We start from the raw sequence: 24,156 nt of genomic DNA, 5'->3' as shown, positions 1-24,156 counted from the left end.
TGGTGGTTTTTGGTTCCTTTCTCCTCCCACCTGCTCCTCCTCTCTCTCTGCTAAGGACATTTTGAAGGAAGGTTATGCATGAAATATCCTATGGGAAATCTCCACAGGCTGTTAGTTGTGGCAGTGAAATTCTGGAATCTGACTCTGCCTAAAACAATTTCGGTACTTCTCTACCTTCAGTGCTTAACTGCTTCTGCACAACTGGCAATGACAGAAGCAAAGTGCTATCAGCTACTTAAGATTTTCTAGCTTTCCTCATCAATTAGTAGCTCATTGCATTTGGGGAAAAACTTCATTTAGAAAAGTTTGGAATGAGGTTTTGTGCATTTATGCCTCGTTTTATGTGAAATTGGTTTGAATTTTTGTCCCAGAACCAGTGAAGGAATCCTTTGTGAAACTGTTGTCCTTCACATTTACCTCAACTATTCTGTTTTAGAAGTTGTTGTTGTAAAAGGCATGTGGCAATACCAACAATGCTAATGCTTACCTCCTGCTCATGCCTGCCTTAAGGAACCAAAGTGGAGTTGCTGTGAGAAGGGGAGCAGCAGCCAGAAATGCCATTGAGAGTTTCCTTTACTTCAGTGCATAAGATAAATTTAATTTTCCAATCCTCTTACTCTTCTTCCCTTACTGCATATTTCAGCATGCTCTGCCTTTTACTTTTTGTGTGTCTTATTTTGTCTTATGTAATGATTCATACCTATGAAAGTATCCATACTTTTTGGAGAGCTTTTCTGTCCTACTTCTGCAACATACATGATAGCTAAAGAATCTTGTGGGGTTTTTTTTTTTTAAACAGAATTTTGCCATAAGCTATTTTAGATAGCTCTGATTGTGCAATTCAGTGTTCTGGACAATGCATAAAAACCCGAAACTACAAAGAGTGATATCCCAGTTCTACCCAATATCCAGAGATTGTCACTGTGGTAAATCACCGTGTGGAATTTTAATCCTGCTGTTGTCACTGGATGTGGTTTAACTTGTTTGGAGTGAGAATACTGCAGTTCGGATTTGATGATTTTGATGGTTGGTTTGATAGTACACAAAGGTCCTGGAAGATGAATAATCTCAATTATATTTATTTAGATAGTTTAGGACCACAGATGTGTCAATGTTGCATGGTCAGGCTCTGAAGTAGATATATCAGCAACAGCTGTTAAAGCTAGTCCTGGTGAAAACGGAGAAAGAGTATGAAAGGATTGGAATATTAGAATGAAATTAAAATAGTATGTGAAGACGATCTCCCAAAACAGAAGAAACATACATCTAGTAGGGGTCAAATATTTGTCAAAATCAATTAAATGCTTGGTTAAGCAGAGAAATACTTGCCTCCGGAAAGGTAATGCAAATAGGATAGCTGTGAGGAGGTTTGCAGGATGTTGGCTTATGAATTCTGACAAGAGGGAAAGAACAGAGTTATCAAAACTGCTTTGGACAACTGAAGTAACTGCAGCAAGACCAGAGGAATGTTGGCCAGGCAGCCTGGGGAAGACTGAGCCAATGGGGAAAAGACATTAAAGAAAATTTGATCTAGACTGTGCTAGATCAACTGAGTCTGCCTTGTTTTCTGTTTAAGCAACAGTCCTTTGGTTGAGTTAGTGGTACAGTCTGAAGATGCCTCAGGTAATTTGTTAAAAATTGCTCTATCTATACTTACTGTTTAGAAAGGGATACGCACAAAGGGACGTTGCCAGCCATGGACTCTGTCTCCATTCTTTACAGCTATTTGTTTTAGAAAATGCATTTTGTTCCACCAACCTGTTACACAAGAGAAGTCTACTAGGCTAAACTGTGCGTATAAAGTGTGGAACAAACCCACCCTGTTCACGGATAATTGAGGGTCTAGGAAACTCGTAATTTTTTTGCTACAGCGCTAATTTGGGACACGAAATTATGGAAATCCGCGGAAAAGGGCAAGGAGAGGTCACTGCGTGTAAACGGCTTGTGCGCCGGGAGTTCGGCGAGACTCAGCCTGAATGGCCTGCGGAGGGGTGTGGTTCGAGAGCCGTAAATCACGGCTCGGCGCTGCTTGTGCTGCTCAGAGCGCCTGCGGCCGCGGCGCTGCCTGAGCTACTGCACGCAGCGCACGGCCGCGGGGGGCTGCGGGGGCCGGCCGACGCCACCTCCCCGCGCCCGCCGGTGCCGCGCTCACCAGGTGAGTGGCGCCCGGGAGTCCGTCTCGTTTGCTGGAGTGAAAACGGGAGTCGCGGAACTAGGTCTGTACTTTTCGCGGCCCGGGCGAGTAGCGATAAGGCGCCCCTGGAAGGCTCCGGTTGAGTCACCCTTAGTTTAGTGATCGCGAACTGCTCTTTAGGGCACGTTGGGGCAAGTGTGCGCGCCGGCTCCTACCGCGGTACAGCCATACCTTGGGGTCTCCCCAGAACGTACTAATTCACTTACGGGAAGCGCACCGGACCCCTGGTTGTGGTGGGTCCTCCTCCCGTCCTTCCTTCCTCCGGCACGGCTGCCCGTTTCCCCCCGGTACCGCCGCCCGCAGGGCTCCGCAGCCCAGAGGGATCTGAGGGGACTCACTGCCAGGAGATCGCTTGGCCGGGACGAAACATCCAACTAAACCCCAGAAAGCTTGGAAAGAAGCAGCAGGGATCAGACTGGTAAACGTGGGGAGAGCGTTGTTCTCTCGGGCAGAGTATGAAAAGCTGCTTTTGTGTGCGTGTGAGCGTCCTTCTGTCCCACCGCCTCTATCGGGGCAGGGAGCGGTGGAGCAGGGCGAACCCGGACCCTGGTGGCAGTTGACTTGGGGACCACTAGAAATACCATACCTGTGGCAGTAACTACTGAGAAGTTTGATCCAGTGCTTAGGTCTTACAGGAATGGAGCCCTAGGAAAGCTATGAAGAAATATATAGCATTGGTGTGTGATCAAGATACTTCATTGAACAGACAGAAAGGAAATGCTGTTTTCTTTTTTTTTTTTTTTTTTTGGTCATTTAAAGATGATCATATATAACATTACTTTCTTCTGACCCAATGTGCAATTTCTATCAGTCGGTTATTAGTTCAAAATAATGAAGTGAATACTTACTACTGGAGGGTCTTTGAAATGCTTTATTTTCAGTTAGAGTGGGTTGTTTTGTGGCATGTTTTTTCAGTAATGTCGTGGGAATGGGAGCAGGCAAAGTAATAAATGACTTCCTATATTAGAGGAAGAACAAAAGCTTGTATTTTGAAGCATTAGGTGAAAAAATGCTTAGATTTGACTGTAACCTTGTTGAAGTCCTCCATTGCTGCCAGGAAAACAGAGAATGTTAATTTCAAGTCAAGGCTTCATACCAGTCAGAATTATCAAGCTAGCTGGTTGGACACTTAAGTTTCTGTGATAATTTCATAGCATAGACCAAATAAGGTCTCTACTTAGTGTTTATTGAATCGTCTTCAACGATTACTTTTTCATGTCATTTTTAGATACCAAGGCATTCTATGTGTGAAAAATCATGAAGAGACGAGTGGGGTTTATGTTTCTCATCTTGGAACAGATATGTTTCAAAGATAAATTATCCTGGTCTGTGTACTTTCTGTTGTCTGAAAATAATAGTTTAAACGTTTAAAATAGATTGTCAGATTACAGTGCAAGGATGTATGGAGAGTGGAAATGATACAATATATGTGAAGAGAAAGAGAGCAAGAACAATTTGATAGCACTTCAAGACCCTTTGGAAGCATTGACCTGTCTGTAAACTTGTGGGGAGTTTTTGATGTTTGACAGGCTGGTGTTTTTTCTGATAGTAGCTTGAAGCCTTTGAACTATTGCATATGCTTTCTCAATCTGTCTCTCCTTATCGTAACAGGCTGTAGGTTCTCCAACCTTAATATTCTTCTCAAAGTCCTGTGACCTGTTTGCTATAGCAGCTACTGTGTCAGTTTATCTACTTTTAGAAAAGTAGAAAACACAGGTTGCTGAAAGCTGTAACTAAGCCATTTTGGGGGCAGGAATCCTCTCTTTTTTTTTTCTTTTCCTTTTTTTTTTTATGCTAATGAAGAAGACTATATAAGACTACATTGCTTCTAGGGAGGCAGTTAACATGAAATTTCCCTTGAATTCATAGTGACTGTAGCTTGAAGTGTCTTTCTTCCTTTGGTATGTTAACTTTAGTGGTTTTTCAATCATGTTTTTTATGTTTCCCTAACTTATTCTCTTACTAGACCAAAAATAAATCCAAGGAAATGGATCTGGATTTTGTCTTGAACTTGACCTTCTTCGCCATTAAGGTTGATCACTGCCATTATCTTCCCAGTGTATCTGCATGGTGCATGTAAATGTGCCAAGTAACTTAGCAGGGAGAAAAGAGTATTATATCTCCTACTCATCATAATTTATTGTTACTGGTTTTGAAGGAAGGAGGGTGGAAGTAGGTTGTGAAGAGATATGCGGTGTCAGAAGTAAGTAGAGTTTTCACAAAAGTTGATTCCGTCTTGCAAATACCGGAGAACATAAGACAGTTGGGTGTATTAAAACCACATTCAGGCTCTCTTGGGTTCAATGCATATACAATCATAAAGATGTGTCAGGACTTTAAGTATTCCACCATTAGTGTTATGATAACTGCAGATCAGTAGTAAGACTTTGAGAGAAGTGTGAATCCAAAACTGGTTTAGATATAACTCAGAGTTTTGAGAGAGCTTTAGAGTCTGATTTGGAACTCTCACATTGCTTTTCTGTTTCTTTGTATGAGGTCTCCACTAGCATGAGCATGTATAGCTTTGGACTATTATGCCTTTCATCAGTCTCTAAGGCCAAACTGAAGATTTCTCTTTCCCTCGTTTCCCCTCCTCCAGTGTCTTGAAACGACAAAGTAGCAGCCATTATCACTAGCTGTGTTATACTGTGGTATGGAAAAAGCACTTATTCTTGTACCTGTATCAGGTTTAACAAACTATCACAATACTTCTTCAGGCTGTGAACATCAGAAAGTTTTCATGAAGAAAAGCTGAGCTGGAAAGTTTGTATTTGCATCCCAAAGCCGTGAAGGCATGAGAAGAAGGATACTTTGTATGCTGTTTTGGGGAAGTGAAGGTTATTTGTTTCATTGTTCATATGGTTATTTTTTGTTTTGAGCAATGATGTGAAGAGGTGCACACTCCACTGGATTAGAGCTTGGTGTGTGCTTGGTCCTGCCCACCAGATATATATTTTATTCTATATCCAGTCTTGTACTGTTTTCCTAAATGCCATGTTGATTAAAAAACTTCTGTGTATTCCCTCACATTAGTGACAAAAAAGGAGGATATGTCAGCAGTTACCTGGAAACCTTCTGGCCTTCCAATTCTCTGAATTCACAATCTGACTCCTGTCAATTCCATTCCTGTATACTTTTCCAAATTACAGACTGAAGAAAGAGAAATAGCACTCTCTCTATAAGTACAAATTTACCTAGCATTTTAACATTATGTTGGCATGAGTCAATCTAATTTGAATCTAGTTAGAGGAAACTTGTATGACTTCCAAGGTGCTTTGTTTTCTTAGATGCTGCGTTTTGACAAATAGGTATGTGTACCATTAAATTTCAGTTCCTTTTGGGCTATCATTCTGCTACGATGGTGAGTGTTCAAAGCACACTGGCTCTTAATAAAATTTTAAGGGTTTCTATATCTAATGAAGTCAAACATTCTTTGAATCATATGCTAAAGTATTTGAGACATTCCAGAGTCTTCAGCTAAAGAGAAGCAGCCTACTGGACTGCTGTAATAAATATCCTGTGATTTGGTTAGGAGAGAGAATTCTTAGCTTGCTTTATGGATATTCAAACCAGTTGACAGTTTGCTGTAATTGTAAACCTATCATGGATTCACCTGGTATCAACTATTAAACTGAGGTTTTCATTGGTTTTGATACATATTTGCATGAAGTCATGCGTCCCATTTCAGCATAGCAGTAATGTTACAGGAAGACCTAACCTCTGGGTGGATAACCTGCACTTAAATAGTCAGAATTCAGAGATTTGGAAGTGTTTTTTATAAACCAATAAGAAAGTATGATTAAGTACAGAATTTCAGCAGCCCCCAAAAGAAGAATAACATGTTTATGCAATATAAGCACGACAGCCTCCAAGCTTTCAGACTCCTTATAAGTGGTGTTTGTTGCACTACTACAGTAAGCACATAAAGTTCAGTTTTTAAATTATAGTGTGCATGCTAAGAAGCCTTTTTTGTTTGTTTGTTTAAGGTAGTTTTTATCATTCCTCTCTAACAAAGCTGAATTTACAGGAAACAAGCCCTGTCAGTTTTTGTAACTATGGGAGGTTGTAGCATTGTGGTAAACATTTGCATTTTAGAGCTTCCTATATCTGGACTAGTTGTTTTGCTTAGAACAATTGTAATGCAAAACTGATTCTACAGCACTTTTCAAAATTAGTTTGAAAATAATTGTGTGATATTTTTAATCCCAGCCAGCAGAAACTGTCCTCAAACCGCATGGCAGATGGTGAGATGATTTAGTATTTCACATCAAGGGCCCATATGGAAGTTCTGGGCTTTTTTGAGACTGTTTGGTTTCTTTAGAATAGAAATTTCCCTTTGGATCTCTCTAACTAATAATGTCAGTTCTTACTAACTTTGCAGCCATTTCCTACATTTTTCAACAAGAAACCTGATCAAAATCAAACAGAATCTGGGCAGTAATGCTATTTCCAGAGCCTTTTCTACTATACTACATAGTAGCTGGGCACAAACAGAGCATTGGCAAATATAAAATTTAAATACTATTTAGATTTTATTTTTTTAATCCTCTGTAATTAGTGAGCATTTATTAGGACTTTCAATAAGGGAGAAACAGGAGAAGATTTGTTGTGGAAGCCTAGAAACCTTATTCAGCCTGTGAATCTCTGCAATGTAGCTGACAGGAAATAGGAGAATTCTTCCATAAATTTGAGATCAGCTCTAATGTTACTGTAAAACTAAGCCTGTTATGATAACCTCTGAGTAGATGTAACAGTAGCCTCAGTGCAGCAACACTTCGCTAGTACCTGCGATGCGGCGACTGGTGAAGAACTGTCTCTGTAACCCTTCTGCTCCTTTTAAATTTTAAATTTAAAAAATTGAGAAATTAAATTTAAAGGGAGCAGGAGGACTATAGAGTCAGCTCTATTTTTGCAACACCTGTGCATTCCCCAGAACCAGAGGAATTCTTGTGTGGCTGTAAGCAGCTGACTTCCAGGCTGCTGGGCCTCCAGGGTGCTACTTCTATTTTTCAATATGAAACTTGACCAAGATCAGAACAGATTCTCCCTGTCCATAACTGTTATGTACCAAATCTCTTCTGGTTTCTGATTTCATATCAATCTCTGCTGCTCCTGTGGCTTTTCCAGTTTTTATAGGAGGCACCAGGTTGACTATCACCTAGGTTAAATAATGTAGAACCAGCTGACCTTTAGGTTTGTGTGTACAATCTATAGTGTGACTTCTGCAGGCAAATATAACTGGATAGGATGAGGCAGCCTGTCTTCTGTAATATAACACTATAAAGTGAGTGCGGGACAGTATTATTTGAGGAGCAGAAGAGCAGTCTGTTAATGTGCCTGAAATGTTTGTTCATTAAGTTATTTTGCTCACAGTAACAGAAAAAAACTGTACTGTATGGCATGCTATAATTGGTTGTACAAGAGACTGACAGCTATGCAAATCCTTAATGTCAACAATGATTTGAGCCAGCAGGCTATGCATGCTGAAGAAGAGAATTCCAGTAATCTGCTTCTGCCCTTATCTCTTTTGAGTAGAGCCCTTTAGTTTACAGCCTGTTAAAAGTATGTGACCAGTTTTCTGCTAGAATTGCTACTTGAGCAAGATTCTTCAGAAAGTTTTTTCCTCACAGTATGCCAACTACTGAGTTTATAAATATATTCTTCCAAACCAAGTTGTAGAGTGTCCTTTATTTTTTGTCAAAATGTTCTTATAACTTTGCTTTTTGCTAATGGTTCAAAGTCAATGTCTGAGTCTTCAGAGAATGTAAAGGAACACAAAAAGAGGATCTTGGTGGATGAAAATGGAGAATTGCTCAGGGCCTGCTCTTGCCCTTGTGTCCAAGTTGTGACTGTTTACATTTACAAAAGTTGAATATATACATGTGGTTGACATTCAGTTGGGAGCAATGTGTCTTGATTATAATACAAACTGCATCTTGAGGTATCTGGCTGCCTGAAAATAAAGATGAAATTCAGTTCTATGTGCCTTTTGTTAATTGTGCTTTTTAATTTCCATTAGAGTTAAGGCTTTGATGATTGATAAATCTTGGTTTTGTTTTTCCAGCACCAAAAATGATAGCTGCAGGAAAATTTTCAAGTCTACCCAGAAATGGTCCAGTGAACCACCAGTTCTCATTAGCTTCTTCCATGGACCTCTTGACCACTAAACCTTCACCAACTGAGCATCGCTCCGACTCTTTTCAAGAGATCTCTATCCATGGCACTCTCCCCAGGAAGAAGAAGGGGACAACTCCCATTAGGTCTTGTGATGTGTTTAGCCAAATGGGAACATTACAGTTCAGCAGAACACACCGGCAGCAGCCACCATTTGTACAGGATATTATAGAAGAGTACCCTCCACAAAATGGGAACAGCAACAAACTCCATGCCAGGTACCTTGTAGAACTTTAATTTACATATATTTTCTGTAGCAGAATTATTATGCATTTTTCTAGACCTCTAAATATGGCTACAGCTCTTTGTTATAACTCTGCATTCTAAACAGGGGTGGATTTTTCTCTCTAGTACTCAATTTAGGTTTTGAGGGAAGAAGCCAAATGGAAAGCAGTGTAAAACATGTGAGGTGGGGAGGGGAAGTAGTGACATGTAGATTTCAGGAATTCTGATCATTTCTTTTTTTTCTTTTTTTGACTTACTGAATAGCTCAGGCTTCAAAAGATTTTTTTTTTCATAAGTTCAGTCAGTACATGGGCTGTTAAATGCTTGTGCCTGTTTAAAATGTCCTACTATACCATTCTTTCTGTGCTATCTGGTGGTTTGGATTTTTAGTCTTTCTTTTGACATCTTTATTGTTTTAAAAATAATTTTTAAGGACTAGGTCTTGCCTTTGAATGTTTAAAGGTATAGCATTGTATATACTATCCTTGTGTGGAGGAAACATAAAAGTCATTGTATTGCTTGGAAGTGACCATTTGCATTGTTCTAACAGAGCAGTTTTTATCAGGAAGTCAAACTGGTTAAACTTGGTTTTGCTTTGGATTCAGTGCTTATGTGGATGGAGTGCAGAGGAAAAACAGTGAGTTCTGTTCCAGCTGCCTACAACCTAAAGCTACACATGAGCTGTGGAATCCAATGTACACCGAGCAAATGGCAAATTATCCCTGTTTTATTATCCTTGCCTGACTCCGTGGTTATAATATTCATGACTCACGAGAAAGAATTATGCTTTCACAGCTAGTGTTTCTTTGGGGAATCTGTTATCATCACTGATGTTTAATTGCTTAAAAAGTAATTAGTTTTATAAATGTTCACTTTTTGTGCTTGAGGTCTATAAAATTGAAAATAAAGTCCATCAAAACCAAGAAAAATTCTAGGTAATGCAGTGGATCAGTTAAAGGCACAAAATTATTGTTCCATTGCTTGGGTTAAAAGTTGAAAAAAAGAGTCATATGACAGCTTCTGAATTTGAATTTATAGTTTTCCTGTGACCATAACTACAAGATTTCTTGGTCTCAAATCTTGTGAGGGATGGACAGTTTAAATGATTTTTCCATGGTTAGAAAATTTGTAATGTTGCTTCTTACATGGATTCTCTGACTAATAAATGATGAACCTTGTGCCAGTCGTCTTCTCAGCAAGTTGTCAAGGAGGAAGTGATTCCCTCTGCTGCCTCTAGCCACTTATCTTTTGAAATTATAAGAAATAAATATATTTTGATATCCCAGTGTCAAACAGGTCAGAGGTTCAAAAGTTGTTTTGTGGGGAGAAATAATGCAAGTGGTATGATAGTTTCAGGTTAATAAAGAAAAAAATAGTTTATAGAGTAACATGCCTGGTTAAATCCCTTAGTGTTTCACATGTGTCCAACTCAGATTTTTTGGTAAAGATACTTAGCTGATAGAAGTGTGTGTATGAGATTACCACTTGATGCACAGATGAGTTCATTTTGTCCTTGCCCCGTACAAGTTCTTTGAATAGTAGAGCATTGGATATTGTAGCAGAAACTGTATGGTCACACATTTGCATTTAATCACAATCTTCCTTCTGCTGACCCTCCCCGAGGAAGTGTTGAAGTGCACCATATGTCAGAAATGGTCATTCTGAGTTTTCATGCTAATTTAAGCCTTCAAACAAAGTTGACTATTTCACACTGACTGTTTCCTGTTATACATGGTGTTTGTGAATATATGCTGGTTTAATTCCTGTTTTTCCAGTAACCAGCTGTATTTCCAGTAACCATTTCATCTGTTCACACTTGCAAAGACAGTTTCTTGTTCGAATTCCTTTCTTTGTCTATTCTGACATTTCAGTAATAGTCACTGACAAGCAGTAGGACTGTAATATTGGAGCTGTCAAATAGTTTCTACATTTCTCTACATTATGTGTGATGCCCTGGATGCTTTGTTCTGTTGCTGTTGCTGAAAGGTTCTGACCTACTCGCTGGTCAGAATTAGATTTCTTCCCCTATTTTTAAAGCTTTATTTTAACTGTCTATATATTTAGAAACATATAGTTACAACTGCAGAGCTATAATTTTAATCTTTTCTCTACTTCTCCTGCCTTGATTTGGTGTTTGCAAGCCTTGTTATATTCCTGGCTATGCTCATAGTTCTGAGTGAGATTGTAGCTATAACACGACTTCTCTTTTTATTGCTGTGACTATAAACCATTCCTTTTTGTAGATAATATGGAGGCATAACAGCTGCTTTTTACTCTACCAAAATCTGAGCCATGAACTGTTTGCATCCAATTTTTTAAACATGTGTCGTGGTTTAGCCTCAGCTGGCAGCTGAGCACCACGCGCTGCTCACTCACCCCTCCCTTGGTGGGACAGGGAGGAGAAAATGAGTAAAGGAAGGCAAACCAACGGTTGGGATAAGGGCAGCTTACTGAGTCAGCACAGGGAGAGGGAAACAGCAGCAGAACTTATGACAGAATACACAAATGGAGATAACACAAAGCACTCTATTGACCCAATGAATGCTCAGCCCATACTCTGACTGTCCTGGAGCCTTGTGGAATGGCCTCTCCCTGACTAGCCCCCGTTTATGGGGAGCATGATGTCACACAGTATGGAAAACACCTTTGGCCAGCTCAGCTCACCTCTGCTGGCTCTTTGTGAAAATTAACTCTATCCTACCCTAAACCAGAACCACATGGTTTAGGAAAAATCATGAAAACCAGAAAAATTTAATCTGGTGAGTGTGGGGACATATAAGGGAGTGGGTTGTTTCTGTCACTGAGGAAATGGGCAGTTCAATAGATCTAGTCTTCAAATGCTCACTGAACCCTGTTGGAAAAGATCAAAATGTGGCAAATAACCGTAAACTAAAATGTATTTTGTAGATTAGCCTTAAGTATGTACATACAGATGCTAAGAATGTGCTTAATCCCAGTGTATATTAAACTAGAATTAAGACTCTTAGTTTGAGTCATCAGACTTTTTTTCCCTTTCGTTTTTCTATGTCAGCGCTTTTCCCCAATTATTTCAGATAAAGTGCTATCATTTCATGCTGGGCTTGTTGCAGCGGAGAGATATTCTAGAGTAGATTAGTTTGTCTGGTCATTTAGGATGTTCTGTACTCTTCAACATTTTTGATCTTCAAGGCTCTGTGTATGTTTAGCTGGGTAAGACTTGCATAGTTGCCTCAGCCTACATAACTATCCAGGAAAACAAAAAGTTCCATTTTAAACTTGGATAGTACTGCTGATAGTAATAGGATAACTTCATCAGCATTCAGTTAAGCAGGCTCAGTGTTTTGTCCAGGAGCTTGTCCTTGGAGGGCAGTACATTTGGAAGTTAGCAAAGAGTCTTGACTTGTAAAGCCATTAATGGCTGCATTTATTTTCCTTTCCACCCCTTTTATGCTTTAAATAAAGATGAACTTACCATGAATACTGCAGGGCATAACAGTGTGTCAGTACCTGTGTCTAATAACCAACAATCCTGCAGAAAAATGTGAAAGTGACTCTTTTCTTTTCAGTCCCTGAATGAAGATAGCTAGGAACCATGTAGCAAAAAGGCAACTATGATTTTAAAACATCTTTTTTTCTTGCCTGTGCTTGGGTGCTTGCTTCTAGCAAACAATTTTCTTAATCAGACCAGCAATCATTTTAGAAGGTGCCTTCTTAAAAACACAATAAGTGAGGAGAGACTATGATGATGATGTACTAGGATAACTGTCCTTACACTTTCAGATTATCATAGGCTACTCATATATCTTTTACCAGCAATATCTATGCTGCCAGGCACATATTAATCCATCATCTTCTGTGTGAACCTACCATGTACAGTTGTACTTCTTCCTGTTATTAAGTGTTAGCAAAAGATATCCTGCATTGCAATTTCTACTATGCTGTGGTCTGCTATGTGTTTTTATGATAGGTGGTGAGCTACCTGCTGGTCTCCACAAGTGTTATAAAAGCTACATTCAGTTCTTCACAACTCCTCTGCTTCTATACCCTTGTTATCCTTAAACTGCTTTGTTATGCTTCACAATTTGTTCTTGAAGGTATTTTGGTCTTTCTATTCTGTAGCCGAAAAAAGCATAGAGCCAGTGGATTTTTCATGTCTGTTCTGTTTAGTAAGGTAATTTGACTTCCACATTGAAGAATTTCAGCTACTGCTGCAGAAATCAGTTCGTTTAGCACAGAAACATACAGATGCATCAAAGTAAAACTAAGTATCTTAACATTTTCTAACCAGCTCCAATAAAGGAGCAGTACTTCTGTGCCTACTCCTTCTACTTTTATGTGCTAAGGTTGTAAAGTGAAGGGCTACCTTTGCTACACTTCGGTACAATACACATTCCCAAAAGAAACATCAGCCAAATGACAACTGTGCTTTATAAGCAAACTACATCTAGACTTGCATGAATTTAAGATGAATTGGTGGAGTTTGTGATTCTACTGATCATTTGTCAGTCTTTTGAGAATATCCATATTCAGTTTGCAAGGTTAAATTATTTTTGAACACTTAAAAATTGGTGAAACTAGATTTTGAATAACTACAGCAACTTAAGCACTGATTGTAAAGCATTACCAGCTGAAGGAGTAAGTCAGCAAATGACCCCACATATATGAAGAAGTTTGTAGAAACAGTTAGCATTTTATATAAACAATAGTCTTGATAACCAACTACTACTTTCACAACCTTGTAACAGTCTTGGGAATAGAAGACTTAAGAAGGGCTTTGAAGAACAGACTTTTCTCTCTGGATCTCCTAAATGTTAAGGACAATAAGGTCAAAAGAATGAGGTTGCCTTGTCTGAGCATTTGAACAGGTTGTAGAGACTGGTACTCTTTGTGGTGCAGAAGTAAAAATTGATTTGGAAAAGGTAGGAAAAAATGGGGTATATTTTCTGCTGTGACAGGTAAAATGGATTAAGTGGAGAAATGCAGAAAATTGAAGTGCTAAAGGTAAATGGCTGTAACATGCTCACTTATGGGGCATTCTGAACAAATGTGAATGAGTTGAGATTTCATTTAATTCGGAGAAAAATACATTGTAACTTTTCTTGTGTTTTAAAATGAAGAGCCCCTACCGTTCTTGTGTGAACTCCAGGTCATTACACAGTTAGTCATAGCAGTTTGCACTTGTTTCCACTGGTGTTTGAATGACTCATGTCCATGGTGGTCTGCAGCTGTAGTAGGTAGGAATGGCCTTTGGAATGTGGTAGGAGTGTGTGAAGTAGAAGCTGCTGGAGGATAAAATCACAGGATCTTTTACTGTAGTTTACAGTACAAATAACATCAGTCAGCAGTACATATACTTAAACACACTGTGTCTAGCATGCTCAAACTTGCAGCTTCATACTTTAGTGGTAGTGTATTTCTTAAACCTACATAGATGGAGAGATTTCAAAGATGCAGATTGAAGAAGGCATTTGATCCCATCTGGTCTCTGTGTAAACTGACATTGAAGAGCCTGATACATTTTCAGTTTCTCAGGCTTCCTCTCAGCCTGTATTGTCTTTATTCTGCTTTAGTGTCAGCACTGTTGAGATGATAGTTCTCAGGATCATTCTTTCAACCTAGTAGAAAGGAGATGCTTTTGAAAACATCCCCAACAAAGGTCATATTAAAATAAACAAACATACTTTCATACATCAAGTACCAGCAATTTTCTTCCCACAAGTACATTTACAAAATGTGGAATAGTACAAAGCTGCTCCATGGTTATTCAGCAGTTTCCATCACTGTAAGATTGTGTGATACTTGAATAATGGTGAGGCTTTGGACATCTCTGATAATATTGTTGTGTCTACACTTAATTTTTGTTGGAGTTATCACAAGTAATTTATACTTGCTACTGGTGCGCTTGTGAGGATGCCAAAGCCCTGGAGAAAGCAGATGCCAGCTTTAGCTGTATCTTGAAGGAGTCTGCATATAATGCTAATTCCTGTTTTCTGAGAAGTTACACTGGTTTTCAGTGTTCAAAGGTATCAGTGCTTGCTCATAGACAGTCACTTCCACCCATTATGACTCCAAGCTCTTCACTGTTGCAACACATTCTGTTTTGGGGAAGAAGAGGGGAGCAAAGAACACATTTTCTGTTGTGTTGTCATCTTCACCTTTGTAGGGTTGCTGGAGCTTCATGCCCAACCTTGAAGGTCTGTGTATTTTCTTGGCAATGTCAGTAACAAACCCGTATATGCAAAAGACCCCCCACAATTCTAATAATCTTGTAGCTGGAGTGAAAAGAAATTGAGTTAATTTCCAAGAACGAGTAGGAGAGATGATAGGTTTGTATGTCTGCAAGATCAGCCAGCAGAGAAGAAGGTGGTGTCAGATATCAATAGGGATGCTCTGGAAAGAATATGTTTCTGGCTAGGGCACTCTCAGGTAGGTGAATGTTAAGATTGTGACTAACTGCTTTCTTTTAATGAAACAGAGGATTTATATTTCTCAGAATAACGGCTTAATTACTTGTATCAAGTCAGGTGCACTTCATGGAATCACAGAATCATAGGGGTTGGAAGGGACCTCGAGAGATCATCGGGTCCAACCCCCTGCCAAAGCAGCTCCCCAGCTCATATTGCACAGGTCGGCGTCCAGACGGGACTGGAATACCTCCAGAGAAGGAGACTCCACACCCCCTGGGCAGCCTGTCCCAGGGCTCTGTCACCCTCACTGAGAAAAAGTTCTTCCGCATGTTGGTGCGGAACTTCCTGTGCTCCAACTTGCAGCCATTGCTCCTTGTCCTGTCTCCACAGACCACTGAAAAGGGGCTGGCTGATTCCCCCTGCATCCCCTGCTTCAGATAATTATAAACTTTAATTAGGTCCCCCCTTAGTCTTCTCAAGGCTGAACAGTCCCACCTTACTCAGCCTTTCCTCATAGGGGAGATGCTCCAGGCCCTTAATCATCTTTGTAGCCCTTCTCTGGACTCTCTCCAGGAGATCCCTGTCCTTTTTATACCAGGGAGTCCAGAACTGGACACAATACTCCAGGTGGGGCCTGACCAGGGCAGAGTAGAGGTGGAGGATCACCTCCTTTGACCTGCTGGCTATACTCCTCCGGATGCAGCTTTTTTCTGTAAGCAAAATGAGCTGGAAAGAGATTTTTTTTTTTTTTGTCATGAAGAATTGATAGTGTGTTAGCACCATTCAATATTCAGAATGGATGTGGGAGTGTGTTTGCATCCTTTAAATCTTTTTCATCATTTCTGTAACAATGAGTATGAAAAGAACATGAAGTCAATACTGTGTGTCCTGCTGCAGCATTTATTTAACACCTTACCTTGAGGTGTTCTGAAAATTTATCTATTCCAGGTGACATTTTTCTGCATTAGATGTTCTTTTTGTCTGAATATAAGTCTGGCTTATCTGATTATTAGGGAGCTAAAATGTGTAATAAAACCTATTCTGTGAACCCACGGTTTACACAGTAATGGTTGACTTGTGCAGACTCTAATGCATATATATTGTAGGCAGACAGATGCAAATGAATACAGCTGTAAAGTTAAGCTTATTATGAAGATCAATATTAACATTACTTGGAATGTAATCTGATGAAAGATGAAGAACTTAGTATTATTGAAACAAGCCTTCAGTTAAATTGATTTCAGAGACAGCAGAGACTGCAAGTGACTTTGATCTGCTAGTTACCTCAAACTAGCAATTTTTTTCTGCAGATCATTTAATACAAGAAGTGTGATTTTGAGTTTACTATTTTTATTGAGTTTCCTTGAGAGGGAAAATAGAAAAGTGCTCTGTATTTTTCCTAGGTTCCTGACGTTATATATTTCCTTTGCTCGGAGCATATGGCATAAGGCAGCACAACATCGTTGCTAACAGAGAGCTGAGATTCGGGAGTCAGTTTTGTCACCTAGTTAGTTGGGCTGCTTAATCTGTTTTTCTGTATCTAATGTTATGGAATCGAATGACAGGAAAATGCAATAGCTGATCCTTACTGTTAGTTACTGCACATCAATGAGAGTTGCCATTCTTTAAAATAACTTTAAAAAATTCTCAAAAGATGAAGATTTAGTCAACTGGGGAAGAGAGAGGGGTTAGTCTGGTAAGAGAAAGTTATCCGAGGTCAATAGGGGTACAACATAAACATCTTAATGTATAATCTGTACTTGTAAATCACAGGATATCCAACATTTTGTTGTGTAACAGCCTACCAGATCGAATGTTATAGCACTGGTGGAGAGGCTTGTTGCACCGTCCATTTCCTATCCATTTCCTAAAGCTAAAATTTTCAAAGCACTTTTGCCATGTGAATGGTGAAGGAAATGTAGGTCACTTTTTTCCCCTCTCTCTTCTGGTTTTCCTGCTTTATATAGCAGTAAATAGACTCTTTTGTCCTGAAGCTTTTCTACGGTTTTCATTTTGCTTTGACTTGATCTGTCCTAAAGGTCTTTTGTCTTGTACCTGATGGTGAGAACAGCAGAGTCCCTATCAAGGCTAGTCTGCAGGAGTGGAGTTTGTAAAGGCAAACCGTAACAAAATGTGCTCACTGCCTAAGCAAACGAGTAAACTACTTGTTATCCTTAGTGCTGAGATTCTTTCTTTTGGAGCGTTGCATATGCGGTGCTGGTAGACCCTTTGACCTGAAAGATTCCACGGGCAAGTGAAGAACTGAGCTACAGAGTTTTTCAGAAGCATTTGGTACTGGCACAACTTCCCACAGATCATTTGAATGTGAGAAGAGTTCAGCCGAACTTAATGACTGTGCTGAACTGATTAAGAATGGGGTTTCCCCCTCTCCGCCCCTTCCCCCCCCCCCCCCCCCCCCCCCAGTCAAATTGCAGCGTGTGGAGAAAGAAATCTTTTTTCTGTTTAGAAGCTTCCTTTTACTTTTTCCTTTGTGCCTGCCACCCCTGTTTTCTCTGGTATGCTTGTACATATTTTATGTGCATACAGTTACCAAGCTTCTTTTTATATGAGCTTGAAAAATGTTTCAAATGATCCAAATTCTATTTTCATTGAATCTGACAGCGTTGTTGGTTTTTTTTTACACTAAGCTGGGAATAGAACTTGACCTTTGATAAATATTGGGTCAATGTGGAACAGTAACACATGATACAGCCTGGACATTTATGGGTAGGACTAAGAAGTGGGAGGACCCTGGTTTGTCTCTGTATAGGTATTCTGGATAAAAAGCTGTTAGGAAAACAGACTAAAAACTGATTACAAAATAGTAACTTAGTCTCAATTGATGTAGGGTTCCATTCAAAACAATACAGGGAAGTTTAAAGACTGTATTCTGGGTTGGTTGATTCCCATGTAACCCCATTTCTAGATATCTGAAGCTGCTTAGTAGGTTTCCAGTGTTATAACATTGTAACAACTTCCACCAGACAAGATTCTGTTTCTAAATTTATGGGCTGTGTGTTGTCTGTGTGACAAACTTGATTGCTGTAAGAATGTCCTGATTCCTCTGTAAGTTTGCAAGGTTTTCATTGTGCTGGTTTCATCATTGCATTTAAGGTAGCACCATGTATGAATCCCAGGTTCTGCAGAAAACATCTAGTCATGTACTGTTATCCTGCTAGTTGTGAAAGCCAAATATGTAAAAACTTTGAAAAGAAATGTTTATTTTTACTTTTATTATGGAAAGGCTTGTAATTGATCACAGGGCTCTTCACTTAGGCTTCTATGCTCTTTGCCATCTGTATACATAGAAAACCTGCAAAGAAATATTTCTTTTTAATATAGGGCAATGACTTGGTTATCTGGCTTTCAGATCATAATAATTTGGAGGAGTTTTTAGAATACTGCAAGAACCATATTTATTTTTTCAAATAAAAAAATAAAGGATTCTACCATTACATATCTATGAATTTTTGTTTTATACGAAAAGTGAATGGTTTACTTTCTGTTTCTTGTGTTACTAATGCAATTGGTAGCAGAGCCTTAAATGAGAAAACATGCAAGTCAAGAAGTAAAATTAAAAGCCATTTAGAGAGCTCTACTTGAAATTGATTTCAAATATTTTTGTATTATATGTTTTTTCAGTCATTTGTTAAAATGTCAAGATTGTTTTTGTTTTGCTTAAAACTTTATAATTAACTTTATTTCCCAAATTAATTGCAAGTAGCTCCACTGCCTGACCTTTTAGAGGAAATCAGTGATTTATTTGTTTGCTAAAAGTTTGTTAAAGGACAGTGTAGGACTTTTAACTATAACAAACTGTTTTTAATGACCTAGTAGCTTATTGATCATATGAATGTACCTCTTCAATATGAGATTATATTTTGACTCACCATTTGGGTTTTTTCTTTATTTCTTTGTGTCCTTTCTTCCTCCTTGCCCCATTTTCTTGCAGAGATCAGAATATTCTGGATTCTACTTTGGAATATGTTAAGGTAAGGTACCATTTCTTACCCTCAGAATGTTTTATTTGGTGTATAACTAGCACTACCAGCGCATTTCCAGTCATTTGTAGTTCAATAATGTTTCTAGCTATCTTTTGCTACAGAAAAGCTAATTGCGTATGTCAGACAATTCTGTGCATGACTCAGTGAAAGACTTGTAGGTGTTTTGCTCTATGAGTAGGTTGTATTTTTATACTGGGGTTTCTTTTCAGTTACATGGTGACTATAATTTTACCTTTGTTATCAGATTAAAAGAATCCATATTTCTTGCTTGTGGATCTCTGGGGAAGTAAAGGAACACATCTGAAAAGATAAGAAAAATGTCAGATTTAGGTTTATGGTTTTAGCTATATACTTACTAGCATTAAAGTTGAAAATTCACTCCTGGTCCAAAACGTAACTGGAATCCTGGAAAAAAACTGTAAGTTAGGTTTTCTTCTGTATAAGATCAAAGTGCTGAAAAAATATATACATGTTTGTTTTGTTAGAGAACATAAAAATTACTCTGGAACATTCATAACTGTCATTCAGAAATCTCTCCTGGATTAACAATATAGAAACTTTGGAAGAAACTTTTGGGATATGATTCTGTACTGCAAATCTTTTGCAGTGCTCTAATTCCCACTGAGTTACTACCTTCCAATATGTTTCATTTAAGTTCATGTAATTTCTCAGAACATTGAAAGAATCTGGCTTCTATGTCATGTCTCTCAACAATGCGTTTCTCTAATCACTGGGCTTTGTTCTCTGTCTTTTATAAGGTCCTAATCTTCTGAAAAGTGTCTTATAAACAGAGGTTATCCTTGAATGTAGGGTATTTCCATAGCTATTCATGTGGACAGCCTAAATCAGACACCTGAAATTCTTCAGGTTTAGGTGAGGAAGAGACTGAGGAGAGCCAGTCAGCTGGGTTCTACTGCTAGAATTCTGTCTGTGGGCGTTTGTAGTTGAGGGGAATGGAGAGGTGCCCAAGTTTGGGTTCAGGTTGATTGAAGAAATAAACTAGGGCAGTATAATGCAGTCTTGAGAGGAGACTGGCAAAGAAAAGTGCTGCGAATTAATTTGCCTGAAAGCGTGAAGGGGTCCTTTGCTGGACTTTCTGCCTAGGGTTGGGGTGAGGTAGGAATTAAGGTTTGGAAGAAGAGAATAGGAAGAGTAGTACACAAAGGTCTGTGAAAAAGGGGCTGCAAAAGAACTCTGAGGACTGCTGCTGGAATTTCACTCTAAACCATTAGCTCAGTGTTGCAAGGTCCCTGGCCTCAATCCTTGCCTAAAGTTGGGATGTGGCAAAGTAGCAGAGACAGGGAAAGTCATGAGCCTCCTGAAGAGTACTGCAGAAGATGGGAAGCCAGAGGCAACAAAGTGGTGGATATGTTAATTGCTTTACTTAATTTATTGTGTATCCTTACACTATACTGTACAGAGTATGTTACAGTTTGAATAATATGGCCAAGTAGAAGGCTGAGGTTTCATGTGCCAATTCATCAATATGTGTCTTGTCTTGTTGCAGCATGTTCTGTACTACAAATATGGTTTCTGGTCTTTTCAACTTTTCCAGTAGAAGATTGTCTGGGACTCCAGTCAGTCGGAGGGGTGCTAAGCTTAGTTACTAGAACTTTGATGTTGGGGAGGAAAGCTTGGGGAAAAGACTCTTACAAGGGACAATGCAAGGGTTACCATCCTCTTCTTTTCTCCTTCCTTTTTCAGCTTTTCCTGTGTATATCCCTACTTCTGGTGAACTGTGAATTTGGTTGCCAGTTCAAGGGTATCATAACAGGAATTCCATACAAGAAATTTTAAACTATGACTTGGAGAATATGCAGACATTGCTTTCTGATAAGTATAGCCACCCCCAACATCTTTTGGCTGTAGACATTCAGGTTACTAACAAAACTGACTCCACAGATGAATTACTACACAAAATATTGCTATGACTGTAAAATGTGCCTGAATTCATAACAACAGGATCTTGGAACCCTCTTTGTTGGCTTAAATTTCAGCAAGTATGTGTTCTTTGTCTTCTATAACTTACCTTATGAGAACTATTATATTAATGTTTATAAATTGTACAGCTCCTAGCTTATGATGGTAGTGATATTCAGATACAAACTGCAGAACACTGACCTATTAAAGTTACACAGCTGAAGAAAAGATTTCTGTAGCATCTCGCTATGCTTGTTTGCACAGTCTATATGACATCTAATGTGCGTATTTAGTTTGAGCAACCAGGGTTGGTGCCAGTTGGGTAGCTTTGACAGGTGCTGCTGAAGTGGTGAAAAAAAATAACATGAATGAAGAAGAGGTAGTAACAGAAGAGGGAGAAAATAACGTGAGGACTTCTAGGAATCCTGTTTTGTTGATTCAGGATACCAAAGTTCTGAAAGAGATCCTCGTATTTCTGATGCACAGGAAAAAATAATTAGTATTGTCTCTAGACAGAGAAGTGTGGATTGACCAAAAACCTATATAGACTTGAGTATTAAGCCTGTATGATGTCAAAAATATATCAAAACTAACACTAGAACAAGCTAATTGTACACAAACTCTCGATACTGATTCTTGTTTCGCTATTCAGACTGTAAAGAGAAGAGAGACCTTGGATCAATCTGCCTTGTAAAAAAATGACTTTATTTTGAAGTTTGTACATGGCACAAACTTAAATTGCATTAGGGTAGTCTGGCTGCTGGTGGTTTTGCCCAAGAGTTACAGTCCCAAGCAGTGAATTATGTCAGGACCCTGAGGGTGCTAGTTGGCCTGAGCAGCCAACACACAACCTCCACCCTCATGTACTGAGCAAGGGCTCCATTTAAGCTCAGAGCGGGGCCTTCAGGCCCTGCCTGAACTGTGTCTTAAGTGTGCCTGCCCCAGCCCTGTTGTTGAGGAGTTGTGTTGGAAGCCCTAGATGGACTTTGGACCCATCCTGTTGCCACGTCTTGCCCAGGGGATTACTGAACTATGATAGGAGCAGTTGGTGTTACTACCCTGCTCACCTTGCTTGCATCTAGGTGCTGTGGGACTGCACTGAGTGCGTTGCCCATCCTGTGTTCCTAAATTGCCTTCCCTTATGGAACAGCTCCACTCTTGCTGCTCTCTAACATGCTAAAGGTAGCCAGCTGTTTTGAAAGATTTGGTATGATCATCATCCTCATAAACAATCCACTTGATCAGGCTGCACAGGTGTACCTACTCCAACTCCAGGATAAGCAGGTAGTTTTAAACTAGCTAGATTAAAAAAAGTTATTTTTAAAAGAGAAGCTGGGCACAGAGTTGATCTTGCAATGTCACAGTTGCAAATTAGCACTGTTTCTGCAGTGATGCAAACATGCTACTTGAGTTTCTTCTGAGTCCCGTAAGAAAGATAATGAATACTTGTTCAGAATGTGTTCCTGCTGGGGAGTGATCAATATCTCTTCAGAACTGGACTTTATTACAAATAGAATGTGGAAAATTCATTCAAGTATGAGGAAAAGTAACACAGTTGGGGGTGGTTTTGACTGTGTGCTCTGTTTCACATTCAGAAGGGTATCACAGTGTTTATTGTGGCAATAGTGACTACAGGTGTTGCTGTGTAGGGCAGAGAGACTGATGGTAATCTTCGAAGCTGACTACATTATTTTTTTATACAAATCTTTCTTTGCTAGTATCTGGTTACTAAAAGTAATATAAATAATTCCTCTTATTCATGGACAGAGGAAAGGCAGAATAAATTGTTCTTTCTCCTGTTTTATTCTGTTCAAGACAGGAAGCATTTATTATAAAATTAATCCTCTGAAGTAATTTTTTCAGAGAATGTTCTGTATAGATGTACTGTGGTTTTTAATACCCTGAAAAATTACACCTCACTCAGTGGCAGTTGCCTGCATCTTGAATATTGATGTGTTCTTTCAATATATAAAGAGCACTAATTATGCAAAAGCAAGTTCTAAGGAAGGAAAAGATTCAAAAGTAAGTACTGATTCGCTGGAGTACCGAAGTGTCCATATGGCTTCAACACTTCCTTTGTCTTCACAGCATTGCTGAAACCATGGTCACAGTTAAATGGCTCTTTCAAAAACCCTTTTATGGTAGAATCGAAAACAAGCCAGACTGCTTTGAGTAAGGCTGCTAATCAAGTCATGAAAGAGATTTACGGACACAATAGCACGTTGTACATTCTGTGAGATTTTTACAAGTTTTAGGAGCCAAATAATAGATCCATTGGTAGTCTCAGCAGGTTCTTCCCACACCCTGAGTCTCTACATCCACAGAACAGACTACTGCAGGGGAGAAAAGATCAAGTGCTGGCATCTTTGAGACTGTCAGAGAACTTCTTGTGAATCGTTTTGATCAAATTCGTGTGAACTAAGATAGCTTTCTGTCCCATTCCTATTCACTGTAAATGCTTCAGGATCGTTTAATAGAAGTCTGTGCTATAATCATTAAGGCCGTATCAGGATGGAAAGAAAGAAAAACAGATTTCTCTCCTCTTTTCATGGAAATCTTTCAAGCATTTCCTGTGGAAATAGTGCTAATAATTACAGAAATACTTACCAGTGATGAATTAATGAGTATTATTATGATTTGTGGCTTTGGAGTTGTATTTTAATGCATTAGCAGAAAAATTACAAATTTTATGACTATTGTCTGCTCAGCACGGTCATGAGCCAAGTCTAACTGTCACAGCTGCAGAAAAACATTATTCCCTTGTGAAGTTCTGCTGAAGGACTCTTGTTTGTCTTAGCTCCATAGTGTTCATTTCCCCTCTTTTTACTCCTTTGATTTTGTTAGAAAGCAGACTGTCATAGAAATTGTCAATTGTGGCAGCAGTTGTGAGTGCAACTGAAAATAGAATGTTGACGATGTTCTGATGTCTTGGTCATTATAGGTAGCTTTGCAAGATAGGACAGTACTTTGTGGGTTTAATTCCATTCCAAGGAGCTTTGATCAGGTGATGAAGTTTATTGATGCACAGTTTGTATAGTTAATTGCACAAATTTATAATATTACAGATGCCAATATCTGTCTCATAATTTTAATGGCTGTGCCAAGAAGGTAACATGGTAAGAGTACTGTGAAAAATATGTATGTTTGTATGTATTTTGGGGAAAGTTTAGAAAATAAATCTGTGTCAGCATGACAAGTAGTCACACTTTGGGAATGAGTTCTTCCTGATGACATTGAATTACATTGCAAGGGG

At 39.0% G+C, this 24,156-nt stretch overlaps 1 protein-coding gene across 1 annotated transcript in view; it reads left to right on the top strand.

Moving 5' to 3' along the window:
• The window catches only part of BCAR3 (BCAR3 adaptor protein, NSP family member), a gene marked incomplete at its 5' end in the record, with an annotated part of 66,808 nt that overhangs the window by 11,392 nt on the left and 31,260 nt on the right, over positions 1-24,156 (top strand). Inside the window, 2 exons of the mRNA XM_084266405.1 lie at positions 8,259-8,586; positions 18,932-18,971. Of these exons, the coding sequence (XP_084122531.1) occupies positions 8,259-8,586; positions 18,932-18,971 (368 nt within the window). The remainder of the gene's footprint in view (positions 1-8,258; positions 8,587-18,931; positions 18,972-24,156) is intronic.

Source organism: Gallinula chloropus, assembly GCF_964237585.1.
Source record: "Gallinula chloropus genome assembly, chromosome: 6".
NCBI lineage: Eukaryota > Metazoa > Chordata > Aves > Gruiformes > Rallidae > Gallinula > Gallinula chloropus.
This window is presented reverse-complemented; position numbering and strand designations above follow the sequence as displayed.